A 22646-nucleotide genomic window follows, 5' to 3' on the forward strand; every position below is an offset into this window, starting at 1 on the left:
TAAAATGCCTGACATGCTTGTAGGAATAAACCTCTGTAAATATGCGATGGTTGTTGTATCCTCAAATCATGATTTGGAGGGTAGAAGGCGTGACAAGAGGTGAGAGAGGCAAGGATGGACAATCCTCTTACCTCTCTCTCTCTCTCTCTCCACCCTCCAAATAACTGATATTTTCTTCAAATAAAATGCCACTAAATAATAATCATTTTATTCAGAAATTGGATTAAGAAATCCACCCTCTAAAATCGAAAAAAAAAGGTTGATATGTTTTTATTTTTTTAATCATCTAGATGGATTCAAACGAATTGTGAGACAACTACTCGCTACGGGAGACAATTAACTCCTATTATCAACAACAGTGCAAGGCCAACCATTCTTCCACGCCCGGCTTTAGTATCAAATCAATGCTCAAGTTGAGCCGCTTCCCGATCTCGTATCGCCCCCCTTTTTTTTTTTTTTACCTTTTTGGTGTACCTGCATCTCACTACAAACCACGAGAACGTCTAGAATAATCACAAAGCAAAGCACGCTCTAGTGCTACCTGTATTCACTCCAAAGCCCCCATAAGACGGCTCCAGAGTGGTGTGTTGCGAATGAGGCAATCCAGTCCGTCACACAATTCACTTCCCGAAAGACATGCGTGGCTCGGAAGGAGTCCGGCTCCTTCATAAGATGGCGGTATCATAAACAAGAGGTGTAGATGTAGCTTGACATGCCCACTCCGAATCCAGTCGACCACTGTAGTCGAATCTCTGTCAAGTAGGACCTGCCGAGCATCCAGGTGCACTCTGGCCTGAGCGAGGCCCTTCCATACTGCTCGCAACTCTGCCACTGAGACAGACTCATCAAAGGTACGCTGACTTTCAGCTGCAATCAGCATGGAGTCATAGTCTCTGATCACAAAAACTACACCGCATCTGCTACTGTTCTTTGAGATGCTACCTTCAAAATTTATCATAAAAAAAAAAGAAAAAAAAAAGAAAAAAAAAAAAAAAAAAAGGAGATGGGGGTTTTCGGGATGCCATCAATACCATCGCGTACCTAGATGCTGGAAGAGTCAAAGAGGAACCTAGATGTTCCTGTCGCCTCCAGGTGAACTTAGGACTGCAGCGCTCGTCAGCTCGCCCTTTCCGCCGTTGCCATTCCGAGTCCAAACCCTCTGCAAGCCAAGGGAATTTGGAAGTCCGAAGATCCCCAAAGTGGAATGAGATCAGCTCATAGGACCCAAGCTTCTCCGATCTTGGATGGTCAAGCTCTCATGGCCTTGCCGCTCGAAGCCCTCCTCTCTTCCCCAGCTCCTCCCCCTCTCCTTCTCCTCCCATCTCGAAGCCTCGGCGAGAACAACTTGCATGGCCTCTCCCTCCGCCGCTGCTCCCCTGGAGAAGCCCTACATGGCACTCACCCAGGAGATCTTCGACGCCATGAAAGCCTGCCGGTCGATCTCCGAAGCCCGAATGCTCCACGGTCGTCTCGTCTCGATGGGCTTGGAGTCGTCCCTGTTCCTCCAGAACAATCTCTTGAACACGTACATCAACTGTGGCTCCATTGGCGATGCCTACGGTGTCTTTGAAGGCATCTCCTCTCCGAATGTCGTCTCTTGGAATATGATGATCAATGGGCTCTCTAAGTTCGGACGTTTGGGCGAAGCGGTGCGGTTGTTCGATGAAATGCCCGTGAGAGACTCTGCGTCGTGGAACTCGTTGATGTCGGGCTACTTCAGAAACGGGCAGTTCAGAGAAACTATACAGGCGTTTGTTTCTATGGTTCGATATCCAAATTGTGAGCCGAATATGTTTACTTTGACCTGTGCTATGAAGGCTTGTGGCGCCCTTCAATGTCGTGAGCTGAGTCTTCAGCTGCATGGGTTTGTTAAAAAATTTGATTTTGAGAGAGACCCACAAGTTGAAGGATCCATTATTGATATGTACATCAAGTGTGGAGCCACTGACCTAGCTGCCCAAGTGTTCAAAAAGTTGGAAAGCCCGAATCTTTTTTGTTGGAACTCTATGTTATTGGGTTATTCGAAGTCATGTGGTGTAGAATGTGCTCTTGAGCTGTTTAGCAAGATGCCTGAACGAGATGTTGTTTCCTGGAACACGATGATTTCCATATTGTCTCAACATGGGCGAGGCAGGGAAGCCCTTTCCATGATCATAGAGATGTGTTCTGAAGGCTTTGAACTTAATTCTACAACTTACACTTGTGTTCTCAGTGCTTGTGCCAGTATTCCTGATCTCGGATGGGGTAAACATCTTCATGCCCGAATTATTAGGTCCCAGCAGAGCATTGATCTATTTGTTGGCAGTGCCCTGGTTGACATGTATGCAAAATGTGGCCACTTGGAAGTTGCGAGGAGAACTTTTGATGCCTTACCTGACCGCAATACTGTGTCATGGACTGCACTTATTGCTGGGTTTGCTCAATCTGGATGTGTGGAAGAAGCTATGAGATTGTTCCATCAAATGAGATCAGTCCGTATCGCTGCAGATCAATTTACCCTGGCCACTGTAATAAGTGCTGCTTGTAGTATGATGGATATACATCGTGGTATGCAGTTACACTCTCATTCACTCAAGATTGGATATAGTTCATCTGTTCCTGTTTCCAATGCTCTTGTTACAATGTACGCAAAGTGTGGAAGTGTTCAGAGTGCAGAATCTGTCTTCCAGTCAATGCCTCTAAGAGATATAATATCATGGACCAGCATGATCACTGCATATTCTCAAATAGGTAATATTAGCAAGGCTCGTGAATTCTTCGATAACATGATCATAAGCAATGTGGTCACCTGGAATGCAATGTTAGGAGCTTACATACAGCATGGTTTTGAGGAAGAGGGCTTTAAGATGTATATTACAATGCTACGAGAAAATGTTGTAAGACCAGATTGGGTTACACTTGTGACTTTGCTTAGAGCTTCTGCGGATGTGGCAGCAGTTAGACTTGGTAACCAAATTGTTGCCCATGCTGTTAAAATGGGGCTATTTTCTGACACCACAGTGGCTAATAGCATAATCACAATGTACTCCAAATGTGGAAAGATTGCAGAAAGCCGAGAGACATTTGATTCTATTGTGGATAAAGATTTGATTTCTTGGAATTCCATGATCACTGCATATGCACAACATGGCCAGGGTAAGGAAGCAATAGATATTTTTCAGAACATGCAACATAATGGTATGAGACCTGATTATATAAGCTATGTTGCAGTTTTATCTGGTTGTAGTCACTCAGGACTTGTACTAGAAGGGAGATTTTATTTTGACTGCATGACCAGAGTTCATAATATATTTCCTGGTTTGGAGCATTTTGCTTGTATGGTGGATCTTCTTGGCCGGGCTGGGTTCCTAGAAGAAGCCAAAAATATTATAGATAACATACCAATCCAACCAAGTGCAGAAGTTTGGGGAGCTTTGCTAGGAGCTTGCAAAATACACAGCAACACAGAACTTGCAGAGCTTGCTGTAAAACATCTGTTTGAGTTGGATTTGAAGGATTCTGGAAGTTATGTTCTTCTAGCAAAGATATATGCTGATGCTGGGAAGTCAGATGACTCAGCAGGAGTGAGAAAGCTCATGAGAGAAAGAGGGATAAAGAAAAATCCTGGCTGTAGCTGGATCGAGGTAAAGAACAGGATACATGTGTTTACTGCAGATGAAGCAAGTCACCCGCAGATTGATGTTATTCAGAAAAAGCTGGATGAGCTCATTAACCAGATTGAAGCTGTGGGATATGTGAATGTGGCTGCTTCAGGATCTCAAAGCCATCATAGCGAGAAGCTGGCTGTGGCTTTTGGACTAATCAGCTTGCCTGCATGGATGCCTATCCATGTTATGAAGAACCTCCGTATCTGCTCTGATTGTCATACTGTGATTAAGCTGATCTCATTGGTAACTGAGAGGGAGCTGGTAGTCAGGGATGCTAACCGATTTCACCATTTTAGAGGAGGATCTTGCTCTTGCCATGATTATTGGTGAGTAATGTCAAACTCAGATGAAGATTGAAGTTGACTATCAGAATTATAAATATGAGATTTATAAATATTCTGATATTTTTTTGTGTCCAGTCAGGCATAATCATCTAACTGAAATGTTGCTGATCCATCTAGGTTTCTAAATATGAGATTTTGCTGAGGCATACTGTTTCCTTAGTTGGGGAAAAAATTGTACCATCACAATTAACAAGTTGGGATTGTTATAGTCAATTTCTTTATCATAAATAACTAATATGAAAGTAATAGGCAAGGTTCGTTTATCTTGTTATTCTTTATAGCTGGTTATAAAAAATTCGCATCATTGTTTCACCTTTGAGCAAAGATTTGGTTCATCATGTTCTTTTGCTTATATGAACCCCAAAAAATATCAGAATCCTCTGATGAATTTCCTAGCTTGTTATAGAGTCTCTGCATTTTTCAGTAGAGGCATCTGACATCTCCATGCTAAATTATGGAACAAAATGAAGATTCTACAAGCAGTCAAGTTGTGCACGTGTATGTGTGTGTGTGTGTGAGAGAGAGAGAGAGAATAATGCTGTTGATATCATTGGGCATTTGAGTCCAAATGCTGTTCGCAAAATTAGTAATAGATCTTTCTTCAAAATGATATGATCATTTACAATGTTTAAATTCCATAAAAACCCAAAAACTAAGACCATGTTGGGTATTATTTTTTTCTTGTTTTTTTATTTATTTAAGGAGAACAATGGAATCCGGTTGCTTTGTTTTTTTTTTTTTTAAAAAAAAAAGTAACTTTCATTATTTTTGGAAAAAGTGAAAGTAAAAATTTTTCACTTTCATTTTCTTTAAAATGCGACATTTTAGACTTTCTTTCCACATGCATCCTAACTAGGGGTGGCAATCGGGTCGAACATAAATAAGTCGGGTCAGAAAATTATAAACATGAATTCGACTTGTTTATTCAACAGGTTAGAAATTACAATCTGAACCAATCATGTTTAATAAACAGGTAATCCGATCCGACCCGTTTAACCTGTTTAATAAACATGTAACATGTTTGGATAGGAGAAAGGAAAGGCCTCACAACCCAAAAATTGTTGGGATCAAATATATTAATAATCACAAGCGTGAGGCCCAATGAATAAATTATTCTGCCGACCAAAACCCATCTAATCCATCACATAGAACATATTTTTTTTTAAAAAAAAGTAAAGTCAAAAACTTTCAAATTATTATCAACGGAACCTGACACAAAAAAGCCACACCAGCGATCGAGGGCAAACACATCCAATTGATGAAGACCAGAAGAAGATGAGAGAAAGCAATATAAAAGTAGGAGGGAGAAGGGGGGGGGTGGACAAACCAGGGTGTGGCGCTCTCCAGCCTGGAAGGAGAACTTCTGTCGCCTCTCTTGTCACTCTCTTCAGCCGAGTGCTGAGTCTACCGACGGGGAGGAGTGAGAAGTAAGAACCCAAGCCCAAGGACGGCGTCGCAGCGAACGGGCGAAGGATGGAACTAGGAAGAACTAAGGAACAGAAAGTTGGAAAGAAGAACTGAAGTTTGAAATAGAAGAGGAAGGAAGAATGCCGCTCTCGCTCTGGTCCTCACTCCTCCGTCCTCTAGACGACTAGACCCATGGACAGCTGGACTCTGGTTACTATGGTGGAATGACAGATGGAGAAGACGCGCTATGCCTATAGTTCTATGGGCTATCCGGCTATGGACGGCAGGAGGACGATCACAGTCTCACAGAGGCTATGGACGACACGAGGACAGTACAGACGTCTTATCTGTTACTCCCGTAAGCTGTAATCCATTGGCGAGCATGTTCCGAGTTTCGAGTAAGCAGTAAGTGGGGGCTTTTTGGGGCTTGGGTTGGCCCTGAACGGGTTAAACGAATTAAACGGGTCAGACATCTAAAATATGTATCCGACCCAATTATAAACAGGTTAAACGCCGATTGAATTGAGGACACTCGACCGAAACGACCCTTTGGACGACGGGTTAACCTGTTTACGACCCGATCTATTTAGACCAAACCTAAACTTGTTTATGGCGGGTCGAACACGGGTCGAGTTGGTGGGTTGGGTCATATTTTGTCACCCCTAATCCTAACTCCCCCAATTTATCTATCTATTCAACTTCTTTTCCAACTCCTTCCGCCATCCCCTAACGTTCACCCATCCATGATCCCACCATTGCACCATCCTTTATTTCTTCAATGCCACCTCTTCGTCACCCTACGCATCCTTATCACCGACCTCCTCATTTTTCGTGTTCACCCCTCTGCCATTGCTGGCATCCTTGTCTTCAGCACTCATTGCCTCTTTGACACCTCCTCTAAGACCTTTATCACTCGTGTCGTCCACTATCTTCCCTTCTCCTCTGTTGCCCTAGTCTGTGCCTTCTTTGCTTGCCCCCATGCAATGGTCGCTAGCTTCACTAAGGCCAAGCGCATCCTCAAGTGCCTCTTCCTCTGCTGCCTTCATCTTTATTCTTATTTGCTTGACATTTTTTTTAGTTTTATTGTTAAAAAAAATAATGACCACTAAATTGTTAGCAATCTAAAAAAAAGGAAACAAAATTTTCTGTTTTTTTTAAAAAAAGTGACAGTGATGTCGAATGCAACCTAAGTTGTTTTTAGCGATCTCTTGCTTGCTAAGTGGATACAAAATTGATTGCAGCAATATAGTTAGTCAAATAGACTATGTTGTAGAACTTATGATTTTGCAAATCCAAACCATTGATCTGATTTGCACATCGTAATGCAAATGCACATCAAATCCAAACAATTCAGATGCCACTAAATTATAAATCAAATTAAAGCATGGTATCTTACCATTAAAATTGTCCATATTATTAAAATTTTGGTTGCCTTAATAAATTCTCTAGCATAGGAATGTTATAATTGGGATTCTAAACATGAAGAAACAAATGGATATTGCACAATCATTAGCAAAGGAATTGGTTCATATCTTTATTCAATTCGATACCCTTTTGACTCTTATATTTTAGCCTTGCTACTTACTAGGATACTATCTAATCCAGATCCATTTCTTTGCTTATAATAGAACATCCATTAAATTTGCACACAATAGTCAATAGGTTATTTTTTTATATTTATTTACTCATATTGCTATTATACATAGTGGCATCTTAGAGTGAAGCATGCATTTTCTTTTCTTCTTTTTTTTGGGTGGGGATCATTTTTATATTTAATTTATTTTTCGAAGAAAATCCTTTTGTCCATTAAGAAATCTAGGCAGATATTACGAGGAAATATATATAGATCACTGAAAAATCAATCTTCTTATTAAATCAATGGAAGGAAAATGTCATCATAAGCTCAAGTCCCCATATTTCATCAGTAATTCTTCATTATACATCACTTCTATATCCTATTTCCTAGTACTACAGTCCCACAATGACTCACAAGGCTGAATCCAAGAAAGTGAATATTTTTTTACTTGCAGAATACTAACAATTTATGGTCAGCTCATTTACCATTGGTTTTGATCTTTATATCTGGGTTCCGCATAGGCTTGAGCCACATATCCGCCATGACTCGCGAGGATAAGCTCCATAGCAAATCCTGTGTTCTTTTCGTTGGCACAGTTTTGGTTTTCCTACCTGCGTTTCCAAGCCCATAAGCCACTAACCATTGTTTTGCAGTCAGCTTCTGCTTCTCCCCATCCCAAACACTCCTCATCCCTCCTGACCGCAACTTCAGAGCCCCAAGATGGAGACTTGTCACTTTAAACCTGCAACCTTCATCTTCTCCTTCTTTCTCCACTCTCTCTGCCTGCACCACAACCATCATTGGAGCACCCACTGCTTCTAAGCTCCTTAATGGATTCCTCAGCTGAATGATCGCTAACATTGTCATGGTAGTGTCTGAACTGCAATCTTTTTCCCAATTCTCAGGTGAAATGGCTGAATCCAAGAGGTTATCGTGGTTCGGATCATCTTTTCCCAGATGTGGGGAGAATTCAAAGGGAGCTTCTTCTTCAGCCATGTCAGCCTGGACTTTGAGAGCCTCCACTGACATAGCCTCCATTTTCTGCAGTGAGAAGGCTAATATTTCCTCCATGGTTACTGGATCCTCTTTCACAAACCAAATTCCTGTGGACATCCTCTCCTTTCTGCCTTCACTCATTGCTGTTGCCATCTTCTTAACAGCTGCTATCAATTTAGCTGCGCTGGAGCTTGCACCTTCTTTGTTCCTGCCACTTATGATGGCCGATGCGATCCCTTCGAATGCTATTTGCTCGGCTGATTTGCCTCTCAGTTCATCCATCGCAGTCAGCGAGAAAAGTTTGCAACTCAAATCTTCCAGATCCATGGAAGCTAGTCTCTGAAACACTTCAAACCCGCTGCCCAATTTCTGATACTGGAGGATGTGTGGTCTTGAAACCTGCATCACAAGCTTTGGAATCTCTTTTCTTTCTACTGCCACATTGAAAGGATTCGTAGATACTAAATAGCCTCCATCCTTCGTCTGAACCACTGGACCCAGACTCTTTCCAAGATCTGAAAGCAATACCTTTGCTTCATCACCAGTACCTTGAGCTGCTTCGGACTTCAGTGAAGCAACATGCTCTGGTTTGATATATTTATGCTCATCATCATCATCATCATCATCATCTTCCAACTCAAGCATTTGGAGGAACTCTCTTGTCACTGTCTCCTCTCCGTGATCCAACTGCTGCGTTTCGTGTCCTCGCGCCATGTTCAGGGGATTGATTCCATCTCCAGTCATCATCGACTCGATGGCCTTGATCTGTCGAGAAATCGAATCAAGCTCCGTTAAGCTAACCTGGCGATCCCGGTCATGCATTACCTCTTTCACCACCTCGCTCGAAGCTGATGTCGCTTCTGCGGTGTCCTTTGACTTCACTTCATCTCGCTCTGCTCTTTCTCCCTGAATTTGAATCCCCATATCAATGACTTCAAACTCCGGGAGGTCAAGATCTTGCATCGTCGACTCTGGCTCCGACTTGTGGATAGAAGTCGGAGGACGAGTCTCGTTGAGTCCTTTCAAATCTTTTGCTGATCTTGTTGCCCTCGGGCTTATGACACTGAAAGAAGACCTTGTTTGCTTCCGAGCAACAGAGTAAGAGGAATCCTTTCCCTTGTTTGATCTCACTGCCTCAGCCTGGCTGTAGATCCCGACTCCTCCATCTTCCATCATCTGAAATCCCAACCTGAGAGCCAATTTTCCTCCTTTCGCCTTCCCAGAGAGCTTGAAGCTTGTATCCCACTGCCGCACCCGAACCCCTTCCAAGCTCTTTTCAATGGAGTCCAGAACCATTAAGCTTAAGTCGACCATGTTCCTCCCAAAATCCAGCTCTGGAGCATCGATAGCCAGCATCGAGATGAGGAACGGGCGGGGCTCAAACTTGAGTGGCTTCCCCGTGCCCACTCCGCCGCTGCAGTATAGATGGCATTTGACGAACAGAGTCTCATCAAAGTCGGCGGAGCCCTGAAGCACCGGCGAGGGCATCGTCTGCACTGCACCATCCTTGGCCTCCTTCTTGCGGACGGAAATCGAGAGGCGGAGGCCATTCAGGGATGCCGGGAGGCCATGGACAGCGATGACCTCAACGGAGAAGAGGCACGCCAAGCGCTGCATCCCGATATGCGACAGGGCTCGTAAGGGCTTCCAATTCCATATCCCCTTCCTCCCCCCATCACCAGGCCTCGACTTATGCTCAAACTTGGATGGAGGGTGGTGGTGCTGGTCATCAGCATCTATGGCGCCGCCCGCTTCAGTTTGAGGTTTAGGGCGGGATCTCCAGGGGGACAGGGAGACGTATCGAGAGGAGCGGCTGTACCGGTCCGATCGAGCAGTTCCCTCAGTGATCCCGGGGCCATCCACAGGCGCAGTCGCGGAGTAAGCAGAGCGAGGAAGAACAAGGGAGGTAGTACGCCGGCGGCGGCTAGCCTGCGATTGGTGAAGAGATTGGCTCAGGGTCTCGAGTTCTTGGAGGAGTTGAGAGCTGGAATCTCCTCTCTCTGAACGTCCCGCCATTAATGGAAGTGGAGAGTTCGTATTTGGTAGAGGAGGCCGGAGGGATCTATAGGTTTCGAGAGTTGGCAGGGTTTATGTTTTAGTCTTTTAGAGGGTGCCATGGGTTAGTGCTTAAGTCCAGGGTTTGGAGAGATGGGTGAAACGTATGGAAGAGGAGAGAGGAGCGTAGGTGTCTCTTTTGCCTGTAGTTCATCTCACTCTTCCATTAATATTGGACAGGAACACATGTCTCATGAGAAAGATATAATCACAACCCAATCAGTATTATCCATACTTATTTTATTTATAAATATAGATAAAATTTTGTCAAATATAAAAATTTATATTTATATCTATTTTAAATAAATCCGGATAGAAATTAAATATTAAAAAGATAGATATAAATATGAATATAAGTTAAATAATTAAATTTTATAACTATAGAAACAAAAATATTATTAGGCAGATAATAGATTAAGTTAATAGCATATTAATATAATTATTTATTTTTTAAAAATTTATCAAGGTAGTTTTCTGTCAATATTAATATTTTTCATAAATATAGATATTAGCCTAATATTTAAATTTTTATTTATGTTTAAATAATTTTGAATTTAAAAATAAATTTGGATGACTATAGTACTTGTTCACCCTGAAGGTAGACCAAAAAGGAGAGGGAAGACAGTTATGTTTGCAACTTGGCTACGCTTCTTGGCGGGAAGGGTGGTCAAGGAAGCAAGCTTAGATTTGCCGACTTCCATTTGAAAAGTAGACCGTTAACTGAGTTGCTTGGGAGCGGCGCGGGAAGTGAGTGGTTGTGGAACGCAGAAGAGAGGTGAGTACCTGTTGAATGGCACTGATGTACGTTGAGGTTTGGACAAAGTACATTGATTTGGTTTTGACGATTAATGGCTCTAGACATGCCAAGTGCTGTGTTTTTAATGGATAGAGGGTACTTACCGCATTGAAGAGCAGGTGCATTTAGCGGACCACGGAAAGGCATCCCAGAAGCTAGATGAACTACTTGGCATTATCACCAAGGTGGTAGCACAGTTGGAATGGAGCTAAAATTATATCGAAGTGACCCAGATTTGAAATGCGTGGACGTCGATTAAATATGGAGACCGGATGCCCTCCATCTGATTTGTCCGGTGAAGTCGCCATCTGATCTGCCGGTACTTAAATGGTGCTGGTGTGACGTCTTCACACATGGAAGGGGCTGCCACGTTGGTGGAGCTCCCCTGCGGATGGAGAGAATATGAGTAAAACTTGTTTATCCGTATCGAACATTTTTTAGAGGGCAGGAGGCTCAAGTTGCTACACGGGTGAGTTCTTCCTCATCCCCTCTTTTCTTTTTTTTTTTTTTCAGAAAAAAAAAACTTGCCGCATTGAAGAGCTGGATGTGATACGAGTTATTAGTGCAATTAATATGGTAGGCTTCCGTGTAATCTTGGCCCCCATTCACTGCGAATGGGTTTCATCTACTGAACGTGTCCTTTGTTCGGCCCTAGCCGTGAGAGGTTCTGGGCGAACTTTTCACACCGGCTGGTGGTAAAGCAGGACTCTTTTAAAAGAATAAATGCTAACGACTGTTTCATTACTTTCTCGTGGTGACATTGGATTGGTTACTCTTTGAGCTAATCGAACCGAGTTGTACCAATTCTCTTGCGCCACGTTGGCATGGGTGACTGCATCACTCCATGTTATATAGCAACTCTTGATGAATAAATGAAACCCTTGCTAGAGGCATCCAATAGGTCATCCATGGTGCCCTTGAATAGGATAGAAAATCATACTACTGTGAGCACTGATTTTCTATGATGCACAGACCGCACCATAGAGTGTTGTGTAGCTCTCGACGGCCACCATCAGAAAACGGACGACTATCAAACAAGATAGTCCACAGGTGCGTATCGTATCATATACATGATGCGCCGTCCATCTTCTGATGGTGACCATCAAGGGTTGCACAACAATTTATGTTGTAGCCTGTACACTGCTAAAGATCCTAGCTATACTATTGCTCCCTATTTTTTTGGAAGCTATAGGCACCCAATGGATAGGCTACTTGTGGGGATATGGTTAGGTTAGGCTATCTCTTAAATTTGTTGCATCGGATTATGTAGTGCTGATGAGTACTTAGACCTGGAGCTTTTTCGATGCTAGGTCCGGGTGACCAGCCATCTAGGCCAACTTTGGGATCATAAACCAACCCACATGCATAGAGCATGTCATATGAAGTACATGCATCGATTATTTGCTTGCAAGCCATCTAATTAGTTCAAAATGGACAAGATAAGTGGTACTCTTTATCTTCTTTTATCCCTATGCCAACTCGACCGACCTTGAGGGAGGGAGTAAACAAGGCCTCGCCGTTTGAGAGGACCCCACACCCTAAGGCTTCGCCGTTTGAGAACCCCGGCTGCAGCCGGCTTCCTCGGTTACTGGGTTACAGGTATTGAATGCCATCTCTGGGGTGGGGATGGTATTCGATACCGGTTGGTTTGTAGTCCCGAGCGAGGTTAGAGGAGTAATTTTTTCTTTAATTTGAATGGGTTCTCTGCCGCCCTATATTCAGTCCTGGTATAGGGCGGCGGAGAACCTCAGATTTCCGCTCGGCTTTACAGATTTTTCTTTCGGTAGAACTCCGACATGTTTCCTAGGGTACCTCCGACACTAGCATCTTATTGTTGTAACCTCTCGAGGATTCATCTATCCCGACCAACATCTCCTCATCCTCATTGTTTGTTAACATATCATCCAAGGTGCCCTCGTTAGAGGAGGGCCTCAATTTTGTCTTTTAATTGAAGGAACTCCTCTGTATCGTGCCTATGGTCAATATGAAATAAACAATATTTGTCTAGGTCCCTTTTATTAGCATGGATCTTCATCCTTCAGGGCCAGTGTAATAATCGCAAGGTGGGCTCCTCGGTCGCCTGGCACTTCCCTCTTTTTGGCTCTATTTTCTCCTTAGCTCATCTTTTTTGTTATGGCTCTTATGCTTCTTGCCGCTTTTTCCTCTTGCTATCTTCCTCTAAGAAGCGATGTCATCTTGAGTGTTGGTGTATTTATCAGCTCGAGATAGCAGTTTTGTTAGGTTCTTGGGAGGCTTCTTTAGAGAAAAGCTAAAGTGGGAATTCTTTAGCATGTTCATAACTGCTACTATCATGATAGAATGGTCCAACTAATGAACTTCCAATGCTTCAATGTTGAAGAGATTGATGTAGTTACAAAGGGATTCGTTCTTCCTTTGCTTGAGGGTGAATAGGTTGGCCAAGGTCCTCTGGTGTTTTCTGTTGGTGATAAAACGACTAGTAAAAAAATGGCTAAATTGATTGAAGGAACCAATCAAGGTAGGTTGGAGGCTCTGAGTATGAAAGTTGAGTAGCTTTCTTGAGGTTGGAGGCCCCCTTTCTTGTGTTACTTGATTGTTCATCGTGTCTGAGGTCCCATCGTAGAGCTCGAATTGAGGTATTTTGAACCTCTTTGGGAAGAGTTTCTTTATGATTTCTCTGATAAAAGGGGGCTCCTTCGTCATCTCCAACTAATTGCTCGCTTTGGTGCTTTTTGGCTTCAATGCTTTGATTTTGTTGTTCATATCCTCAAACTTATAATCGAGGTCAGCCTCCACTGTGGATAGTCTTTTTGGTCAATGTGGTGAGGAGTCATCAAGATAGGAGTTGATCTTAGAGTAAGAGGTTGAATAATTGCATTTTCGACCTTGCGCAGGATTCTTTAGGCGGGGATGGCTGCTGCTCTATGCTAGACCTCTTTGTGGTTTGGTTGATTAGTTGATGGATTGATGTTCTGCTGTTGCAGGTTCTGCACCACTGCTGTGAGGGCTTATACCTGCTAGATGAGCAGGTTAGACTGCTCAATGCTGATGGTTTTTGAAGTCAATTAAGGAGACTGAGATCTCTGAGGACTACATAGGAAGGTATCAGACTCCGACTGGATGTAGTGGGTGAACTCTTGGTGGTTATTTCTTCTAAGCTTTATGGCTTCTTTCGCCTTATTTTTCATAGACGGTTCCAATCTATGGCTGCCAATCTTCGGACTACCGACATGGATCACCTCTATCGATTTGCAAAATAGCAACAAGTCCGAAAACTTGCTAGAGTAAGCTTTGGTCGAGCCCTTTGATGCTTAAGTCAGCGAGAGAGTTTTGATAATGGTGCGGGAGAAGAGATGATTGAGAGTCTTAGTGTCATAGTGGCATTATGTGTCGTACCTTTTCATAGAGGGATCCCAGGTCTATATATAGCCATGGGATTCGAAATTTTTTAAGGGTTGTGTTGTAATGGACTAGAGTCATACGGTAACGGCGAAGGGACGTGTTATAATCATCCAAGATCGCATTGTAACTGTTGAAAAAAAAAACTTAAATGCGCACGCGGCCAAAATCTCGGGCCGCGTGCGCGTTTGAGAAAAAGGTAACGCCCAGCGGGCGTTACGCATTTGAAAACGGACGCGTTTGAAAACGCGTCCGCAAATGACCAAACGGCCCCTGTAAAAACCCCTATTTAAACCCCTTGATTTCATCTCTTTGGAAGCACGAAAAATTTCAGAAAAATAGTGAAAAATTCTGGAAAAATTCTTCTCCCTCTTAGCCACTTCTAAATTTTATTTTTACATTTTTATTCAATTTATTTAGTTCTTTTCATTCCGTTCTTTGCTGGATCTGCAAGTTCGATCGGGTTCGCTTTGACTTCTTCCGAGACGTGCCGAAGAAGAAGTTGTAGGGTCGTCGTATCTCCGAGAAGGATTGCCGGGTGACCCGTACGTGGGGGCAAATACTTCTTTGGGACAGCGTCTACGCGCTTCGACCTGCCTTCAATCAGGCTACTTTCTTCTACTTTTATTTTTAATTTAATATTAGTAGATTTGTAGGATTTGAAATTCTATAATATAAATTTATTAAATGCATAGATTTATTTTGTGCTAGAATAGATTTATTTTGCATTAAAATAGAATTATTTGGATGCCGAATAATATGCATGTATATTATTCCCTTTAAGATTTTCCATTAATTGAATTAATAGAATTATTGTTTATTTATATGATATATTGCTAACAATCCAAAGAAGTATTTTTCTTTTATTTTTTGTTAGTAATATGTAACTCATTAAATTCTTTATTACAATTGTGGCATATTAGATTTTAGTTGCAATAATCATTTTTGCTAGTACATAGTTAATAATAAATTATTCTGAAGAGGGTAATAATTTGTTTAACCTCCAAGAGGTTTATTATACCTCCATTTGGACTCCTCAAGGAGTAATTTTCAGATCCCATTCAAACGGAAAATTCGGAAATTGGTTGATACATAATAATTAATCTATTGAATTGACTTATTAGATCTCAATCAATTATTCTAATAAAGGAATAAATCTTATAATTCATTAAATTGACTTATTAGATCTCAATCAATTATTCTAATAAAGAAATAAATCTTCTAATTCATTGAATTGACATCTTAATTACAATAATTGATTTGCTACCACAAGATTACTAATCAATTATTCTAATAAGCAAATAAATCAACTCTAATATATATATAATTCATTGAATTGATAAATTAGATTTTAATTATAATAATTGTTTGCTAGAATTAAATTTAGTAATCAATTGTTACTAATTCGGAAAGGTCAAACGAAAAATTCAAAAATTAGTTAATTCGTTTAAATTTGCATTTAGGTTATTTTAAATATTGAATTTGTGTGATTTCTAGTGATTATATCCACTAACTAATAGTGTCTAAGAAAAGCTTGTCAAAAAGGCATACGTGCCTGAGAAAGGCTGATACTTAAGTGAGCCTAGTGCTCCACCACTGATCTGGAGCTGATCTGGCTATTAGTTTTTTGGATATATCAATTAGACATCCAAAGTTCAATATAAATATTAGTGCAACCTTTTGACATAGATTTTTTGCCTTCAATCAGGTTTCTGTCACTATTCTGTAACCCTGATCCTATGGCCTCAAACACTAGTGACCATCTTAGTGCCAAACCTGAAAAATTTGATGGCCATAACTTTAGGAGGTGGCAGAATCAAATGCGGTTCTGGCTCACCACATTAGGGTTAATCTCAGCCATAGGTGAAAGTACGACCGAAGTTGATAATGGGTCCAACCCAACTACCTCTTCCAACACTGAACATTCTGCCTCCACTAGCACACCCTCTAGGACACCTGATGAGATAGATTATCATTGTATCCATAGAATCCTAGGTGCTCTTTCTGAGAGGCTGTATGATATCTATTATACAGCCAAGAATGCCAAAGAACTCTGGGACACCCTAGATAGCAAATATGGTCTTGATGATGCTGGGGTAAAGAGGTTCAAGGCCTCCGATTTCAATAAGTTTAGGATGGTGGACTCAAAGCCTATGAATGACCAAATTCATGAATTTGAAACCCTGATCCACCAGCTTATGGCTAATGGAACCAATTTGGATGAATCATTCCAGGTAGCCTGTCTGATAGATAAACTACCTACTTCCTGGTCTGATTTTGCCAAGACCCTGAGCCATACCCAAGGAGTTCTCACCCTAACCCAAGTCTTAAACTCCATTAGGATTGAAGAGCAGCATAGGCTCAGAAATAATACCTCTACTGGACCCAAAAATAATGCATATAATGTAGAAGCTCCTCCTAAGAAAAATCAGAACCGACCCTTCCGTAAGAATTTCAAGAAGAAACCCTACAACCCTAGAAACCCTAACCACCACTACAATGGGAAGCCTATTCAATCCCAGGAGCAGAAGAAGAAGAAAGAGGAAGGTGGTGCTCGTTTTTGTTATGTGTGTGGTCGGACCAACCATTTGTCTCCACAGTGCTTCTATAAGAAGACTGCACCTCTTCAATCTAAGAAGAAAGGTCCACACACATCCAGTGCTCAAGTCAACATGGTGACTTCCGGCGCTGGCTCCTCTGAGACAGCTTTCAGGTCTGTTTCCTTCACTCCTGAAGTTAACATGACTTTACAATCACTAGATTGGTGGATTGATACCGGAGCTGGTATTCATATTTGTTCGGATCGTTCCTGGTTTTCTTCTTACCAGATCTCAAGTGGAGGAGCTGTGATCATGGCAAACAGCTCGGAGGCACGTGTGTTAGGAGTAGGACGTGTGGACTTAAAGCTTACCTCTGGAAAAGTCCTGTCACTGCACGGCGTCCAACATGTTCCAGTTGTTAGGAGAAACCTCATTAGTGGTTCTTTGCTTGTCCAGCAAGGCTTTCGTCTTGTTTTTGAGTCCAATAAGGTTGTAATTTCTCATGGTGTTATGTTTATTGGAAAAGAATTCCTTAGTGAAGGATTGTTCAAATTGAATGTAATAGCTCCTTCAATAAATGAAAATCCTTTGATTATAAATATAGAGCCTCCTTCTATTTGGCATGGTAGATTAGGTCATGTAAATTATAATTCAATTAAGCAACTTATGAACCTAAATCTAATACCAAAAAGTGATCTTAAGAACCATGAGAAATGTCAAATTTGTGTAGAAGCTAAACTCCCTAGGAAGCCTTTTAAATCCGTTAATAGGGATTTAGATCTATTAGAGTTGATCCATAGTGATGTTTGTGACTCTGGTAGAACTTCTAGGGGAGGTAACAGATACTTTGTAACATTTATAGATGATCTATCGAAGTTCTGTTACATCTACCTAATTAAAATCAAGGATGAGGTGCTCAGCAAATTTAAAAAAAAATTTTAAGATTGAAGCTGAGAACCAACAGGAAAAGAAAATTAAAATTCTTAGATCAGATCGGGGAGGTGAATATACATCAAATGACATAACTCAATTCTGTGAAGATCATGGAATCATTCATGAAGTGACTGCACCCTATTCTCCCCAATCAAATGGAGTAGCAGAAAGGAAGAATAGGACTTTAATGGATATGGTGAACTCCATGCTTATAAGCTCAGGAGTGCCAGAAAATTTGTGGGGGGAAGCTCTTGTTTCAGCCTGTTATATCCTTAATAGGATTCCCTCTAAAAATAATGATCTAACCCCATATGAAGTTTGGAAACATAGAAAACCTAATCTTAGCTATTTAAAAGTGTGGGGGTGCTTGGCAAAAGTAAAAATACCTGATTTTAAGAGAAAGAAAATAGGCCCTAAAACAGTGGATGCCATATTCATAGGTTATGCAGCCAATAGTAATGCCAATAGATTTCTAGTGATAAGTTCAGAAGTAAATGATATTAGTAACAACACTATCATAGAAGCTAGAGATGCAACATATTTTGAAGACACCTTTCCACTTAAGACTAGAGTAGATAGCGGTATAGCTAGTAGCTCTAGTAGAATAAGGACAAGAGAAATAGAAGTAGAAGCAGAACCTAGGAGGAGTAAAAGATCCAGGGTAGAGAAAACATTTGGAGATGATTTTTATACCTTCCTAATAGAAGACTCTCCAACTACCTTTGAGGACGCAATGAAATCTTTGGATTCACCTTTTTGGAGAGAAGCTGTGGACAATGAGATGCAATCAATTATCCAAAACCATACTTGGGAATTGACTGATCTTCCTCCTGGTTGTAAAACAATAGGATGCAAATGGATCTTTAAGAAGAAACTTAGGCCTGATGGCTCTGTAGATAAATTTAAGGCTAGATTAGTTGCCAAGGGCTTTACTCAGAGACCTGGGGTAGATTTCTTTGATGTTTATGCACCTGTAGCTAGGATAACTACTATTAGGGTCCTTATAGCATTAGCCTCCATTCATAGATTAGTGATTCATCAGATGGATGTCAAGACAGCTTTTCTAAATGGAGACTTAAATGAAGAAATTTATATGGACCAGCCAGAGGGATTTAAAACCTCAGGCCAAGAAAATAAAGTTTGTAGACTAGTCAGATCTCTCTATGGTCTTAAACAAGCACCCAAGCAATGGCACTTGAAATTTGATGAAACCATAATGACATTTGGATTTGAAATCAATAGCACAGACGAATGTGTATATCATAAGAGAGTTGGACACAAATTTGTGATCTTGTGCCTTTATGTAGATGATATACTGATCTTTGGGACAGATCTTCAGATAATTGATGAAGTAAAATAATTTTTAAGTCATAAGTTTGATATGAAAGACTTGGGACAAGCTGACTTAATTTTAAATACCAAAATAATTAGAAGTGCAAAAAGTATTGACTTATCCCAAAGTCATTATGTTGACAAGATACTTAATAAATTTAATTATTCCGATTGTCAGCCTGTCTTTACTCCATTTGATCCCTCTACTCATCTTAAGAAGAACATAGGAACTCCTGTCCTTCAAAGCCTATATGCTCAAATCATAGGCTCACTAGGATTCCTAACAAACTACACTAGGCCAGACATAGCATATGCTGTAAATAGACTTAGTAGATATACTGTTAATCCAAATAGAGATCATTGGACAGCATTAGAGAGAATTCTTAGGTATCTTAAGGGTACCAAGTCCTATAGTTTGCACTTTAGTGGGTTTCCTGCTGTTCTAGAAGGCTATAGTGATGCCAACTGGATCAGCGATACCTTAGATGTTAAATCCACCACAGGATACGTCTTTCTCCTAGGAGGTGCTGCTGTGTCTTGAAAATCCACCAAACAAACCTTAATATCTAGGAGTACCATGGAGTCTGAACTGATAGCTTTAGACACTACTAGCACTGAGGCTGAGTGGCTCAGAGATCTACTAATAGACCTTCCTGTAGATGAGTCACCTTTACCACCTGTCTCCTTACATTGTGACTGTAAATCTGTAATAGATAAGTGCAACCAAGAAAATACCAATGTAAAAATGAACAGGCACTTAAAAGTGCGTCATAAATCATTAAGATATAAATTGAAAAATAATGTTATTGCCTTTAATTTTGTTAAATCAGAAAATAACTTGGCTGATCAGCTTACTAAAGGCTTGTCTAGAACAGTAGTTCTAGAGTCGTCGAGGGGGATGGGGCTTAGCCCATAAAGATAGATCACCACGGTGGGAACCCAACCTCAAAAGGTTCAATGGGTAGAAACAAACCGGAGTGTGACTAAGAGGAGCACTATTTCATGTTTTCCTCATCCCTATGGCGCTAGTGCTCATAAAAGCAAGCGGTAGGATGAGTTCGTTTGTATAACTCTTAATGAGTCCGAGACCCAAGAGGCAGGAGCTTCCTTGCTAGCTTCCTTATTAGGACTCACCTATATGTGCAGTCGTGAGGCCGCGATTATGGAAAATGGGCGATTCCCTAAAAAGCACATGATAGATATCTGCGCATGGCCATAACAGCGCAACCCGCTTAGAACCCAGATCGGGCTATATTATGTGTGTTGTTGATTTAATCTGAGCCATGGACCGAGGTTCAAGGTTAAGACCACCTTGGCTCCACAGATGTAATCAATTGTCACTAAGTGAAGGTTCAAACCGAAAGGTACCTACACCTATTACATAATATAAGATATCCAGCATTTTATTTTGATTTTAAAATTATTTAAGTTTTTTTTGTGGGGGATTGTTGAAAAAAAAAACTTAAATGCGCACGCGGCCAAAATCTCGGGCCGCATGCGCGTTTGAGAAAAAGGTAACGCCCAGCGGGCGTTACGCATTTGAAAACGGACGCGTTTGAAAACGCGTCCGCAAATGACCAAACGGCCCCTGTAAAAATCCCTATTTAAACCCCTTGATTTCATCTCTTTGGAAGCACGAAAAATTTCAGAAAAATAGTAAAAAAATTCTGGAAAAATTCTTCTCCCTCTTAGCCACTTCTAAATTTTATTTTTACATTTTTATTCAGTTTATTTAGTTCTTTTCATTCCGTTCTTTGCTGGATCTGCAAGTTCGATCGGGTTCGCTTTGACTTCTTCCGAGACGTGCCAAAGAAGAAGTTGTAGGGTCGTCGTATCTCCGAGAAGGATTGCCGGGTGACCCGTACGTGGGGGCAAATACTTCTTTAGGACAGCGTCTACGCGCTTCGACCTGCCTTCAATCAGGCTACTTTCTTCTACTTTTATTTTTAATTTAATATTAGTAGATTTGTAGGATTTGAAATTCTATAATATAAATTTATTAAATGCATAGATTTATTTTGTGCTAGAATAGATTTATTTTGCATTAAAATAGAATTATTTGGATGCCGAATAATATGCATGTATATTATTCCCTTTAAGATTTTCCATTAATTGAATTAATAGAATTATTGTTTATTTATATGATATATTGCTAACAGTAACTACCTTGAGATACGGTGTAGCTTGGAGCCATTATGGTAATCTTTAATTATTAACATGATGAAAGAAGTGTATTTCCACATAAAACGAGGATTTGTTGCTCAAGTGAGAGGGCTTAGGTCAGTTTGGAATGGTTGCTGAGTTTATGATTGTTTGTCCGAGCTATAGAATTTTGAATCGAGCGATGCGTGACCTCAAAGGTCAGTCGTTTCTAGTGTGCTCATTTCAGCTCTTAGATGATTGGAGGTTGACTTGGTTTAACTATGCTGAGTGCTACATCAGCTTTGAGTTGTGTAAATCCGGTCATGCTACATCATGAAGCTCATTTTCCGTCACATTATAAGGTGATTTCAGATAACCTATATGGGAGAATATTTACAAGAAGATGGACATGGAGGAAAGGTTGAGAGAAGAAGGTTATGTTCCTAATACCAGCTAGGTGTTGTTTGACGAGGAACTTGAGAAAAATGAGAGGTTTGTGATACACAGCAAGAGGATAGAATTGGCATTTGGACTCATTAAGATATATGATAGGAACCCTATTAGATAAGCTTGCATTCAGGATCTATATAAGATAGATTATCGCTCAAGACTTGAATTAATTTCATAAGTTCAAAGGTAGCAACTGTTTTTGAAAGCATTACCAGGACAAGTCAAAAGGAAAATTACAGAGTGTACAAGTTATACAATCTAAAAACTCAACGTTGTCAATCAATCCTATCATGGTATATATCATCCCAACATGCAATATATTGTACTTTGGCATGCAAATTAGCAGCATCTTGCCATTTTGGAGAACAAAAGTCACTGAGTCATGATTCGATCATGAAATTATCTTAAACTCAGACTAAGAAAGGCAGAATCATGCAATGTAATGACAAAATTGTAGTTCTAGTTGCCATGGTGACCAATGGGACATAATGAGCCATAAAATTTATCTTAAACATTATTCAGTGTAAAAGTAGTTGATGCTGAATAATGCTCTTGAAGCAAAGCATATAGCTTCAAATAATGGATGACATTCTCTGCACCCACAGCTTCTAGTACTCTTTCACAAGTTGATGAAGGCCAATTCCTTGACTCTCAACTTGTTGATCCTTGCAATATTTCATTTTGAATGTGCCTCCCCTAGCTCGTTATGGTAGTTGGACAAATTTAGCAACACCACAGCATGGCTACTAGCACTATCTTCAGTTGCCTCCTCACTACCCTCCATATCTTCTGCCTCTCCTCCTTCTTGGATCTATTCATCGGCCCTTATCTCTACCTTCATTCGCATCCCAGATGTTTGATGATATCTCGCTTTCCTTTTTTTTTCTTTTTTTGCTGAAAAAAAGGATAGGGGGGAGGAAGGGACTAGCCCACCCCTGCGTAGCAGCCTCTATTGGGCCTCCGCCCCACTAGGAAAATGTTCGATGCGGGTAGACTCCGTTTTACTCATACCCTTTCCATCCGAAAGTGAGTACGTCGCATCTGGCACCA

At 41.0% G+C, this 22646-nt stretch overlaps 2 protein-coding genes and 1 pseudogene across 4 annotated transcripts; 2 read left to right on the forward strand and 1 right to left on the reverse strand.

Moving 5' to 3' along the window:
• Positions 1–1027: 1027 nt before the first annotated feature.
• LOC103704940 (pentatricopeptide repeat-containing protein At2g13600-like) lies at positions 1028–8012 on the forward strand. Of its 2 annotated transcripts, XM_088717631.1 has the most exons (2): positions 1029–3973; positions 7880–8012. In XM_088717631.1, exons 1-2 carry the CDS (start codon positions 1245–1247, stop codon positions 7881–7883), a joined length of 2733 nt encoding a protein of 910 aa, XP_088573757.1. In that variant the 5' UTR covers positions 1029–1244; the 3' UTR covers positions 7884–8012. The 2 variants fall into 2 exon arrangements, with proteins under 2 accessions (XP_008786691.4, XP_088573757.1); XM_008788469.5 differs by lacking the exon at positions 7880–8012 and having other exon boundaries at positions 1028–4269.
• LOC113462583 (protein PLASTID MOVEMENT IMPAIRED 1 pseudogene) lies at positions 7240–10187 on the reverse strand (annotated as a pseudogene). Its single transcript, XR_015976085.1, has one exon. The product of XR_015976085.1 is annotated as a protein PLASTID MOVEMENT IMPAIRED 1 pseudogene (transcript).
• Positions 10188–15808: 5621 nt separating this feature from the next.
• LOC149767878 (uncharacterized) lies at positions 15809–17227 on the forward strand. The gene is made up of 2 exons (XM_089929426.1): positions 15809–16912; positions 17028–17227. Exons 1-2 carry the CDS (start codon positions 15939–15941, stop codon positions 17047–17049), a joined length of 996 nt encoding a protein of 331 aa, XP_089785552.1. The 5' UTR covers positions 15809–15938; the 3' UTR covers positions 17050–17227.
• The last annotated feature ends 5419 nt before the right edge of the window (positions 17228–22646 follow it).

The sequence above is a fragment of the Phoenix dactylifera genome, chromosome 3 (genome assembly GCF_051530095.1).
Source record: "Phoenix dactylifera cultivar Ajwa chromosome 3, Ajwa_hap1_PhDact_Kaust_v1.1, whole genome shotgun sequence".
NCBI classification, from domain to species: Eukaryota; Viridiplantae; Streptophyta; class Magnoliopsida; order Arecales; family Arecaceae; genus Phoenix; species Phoenix dactylifera.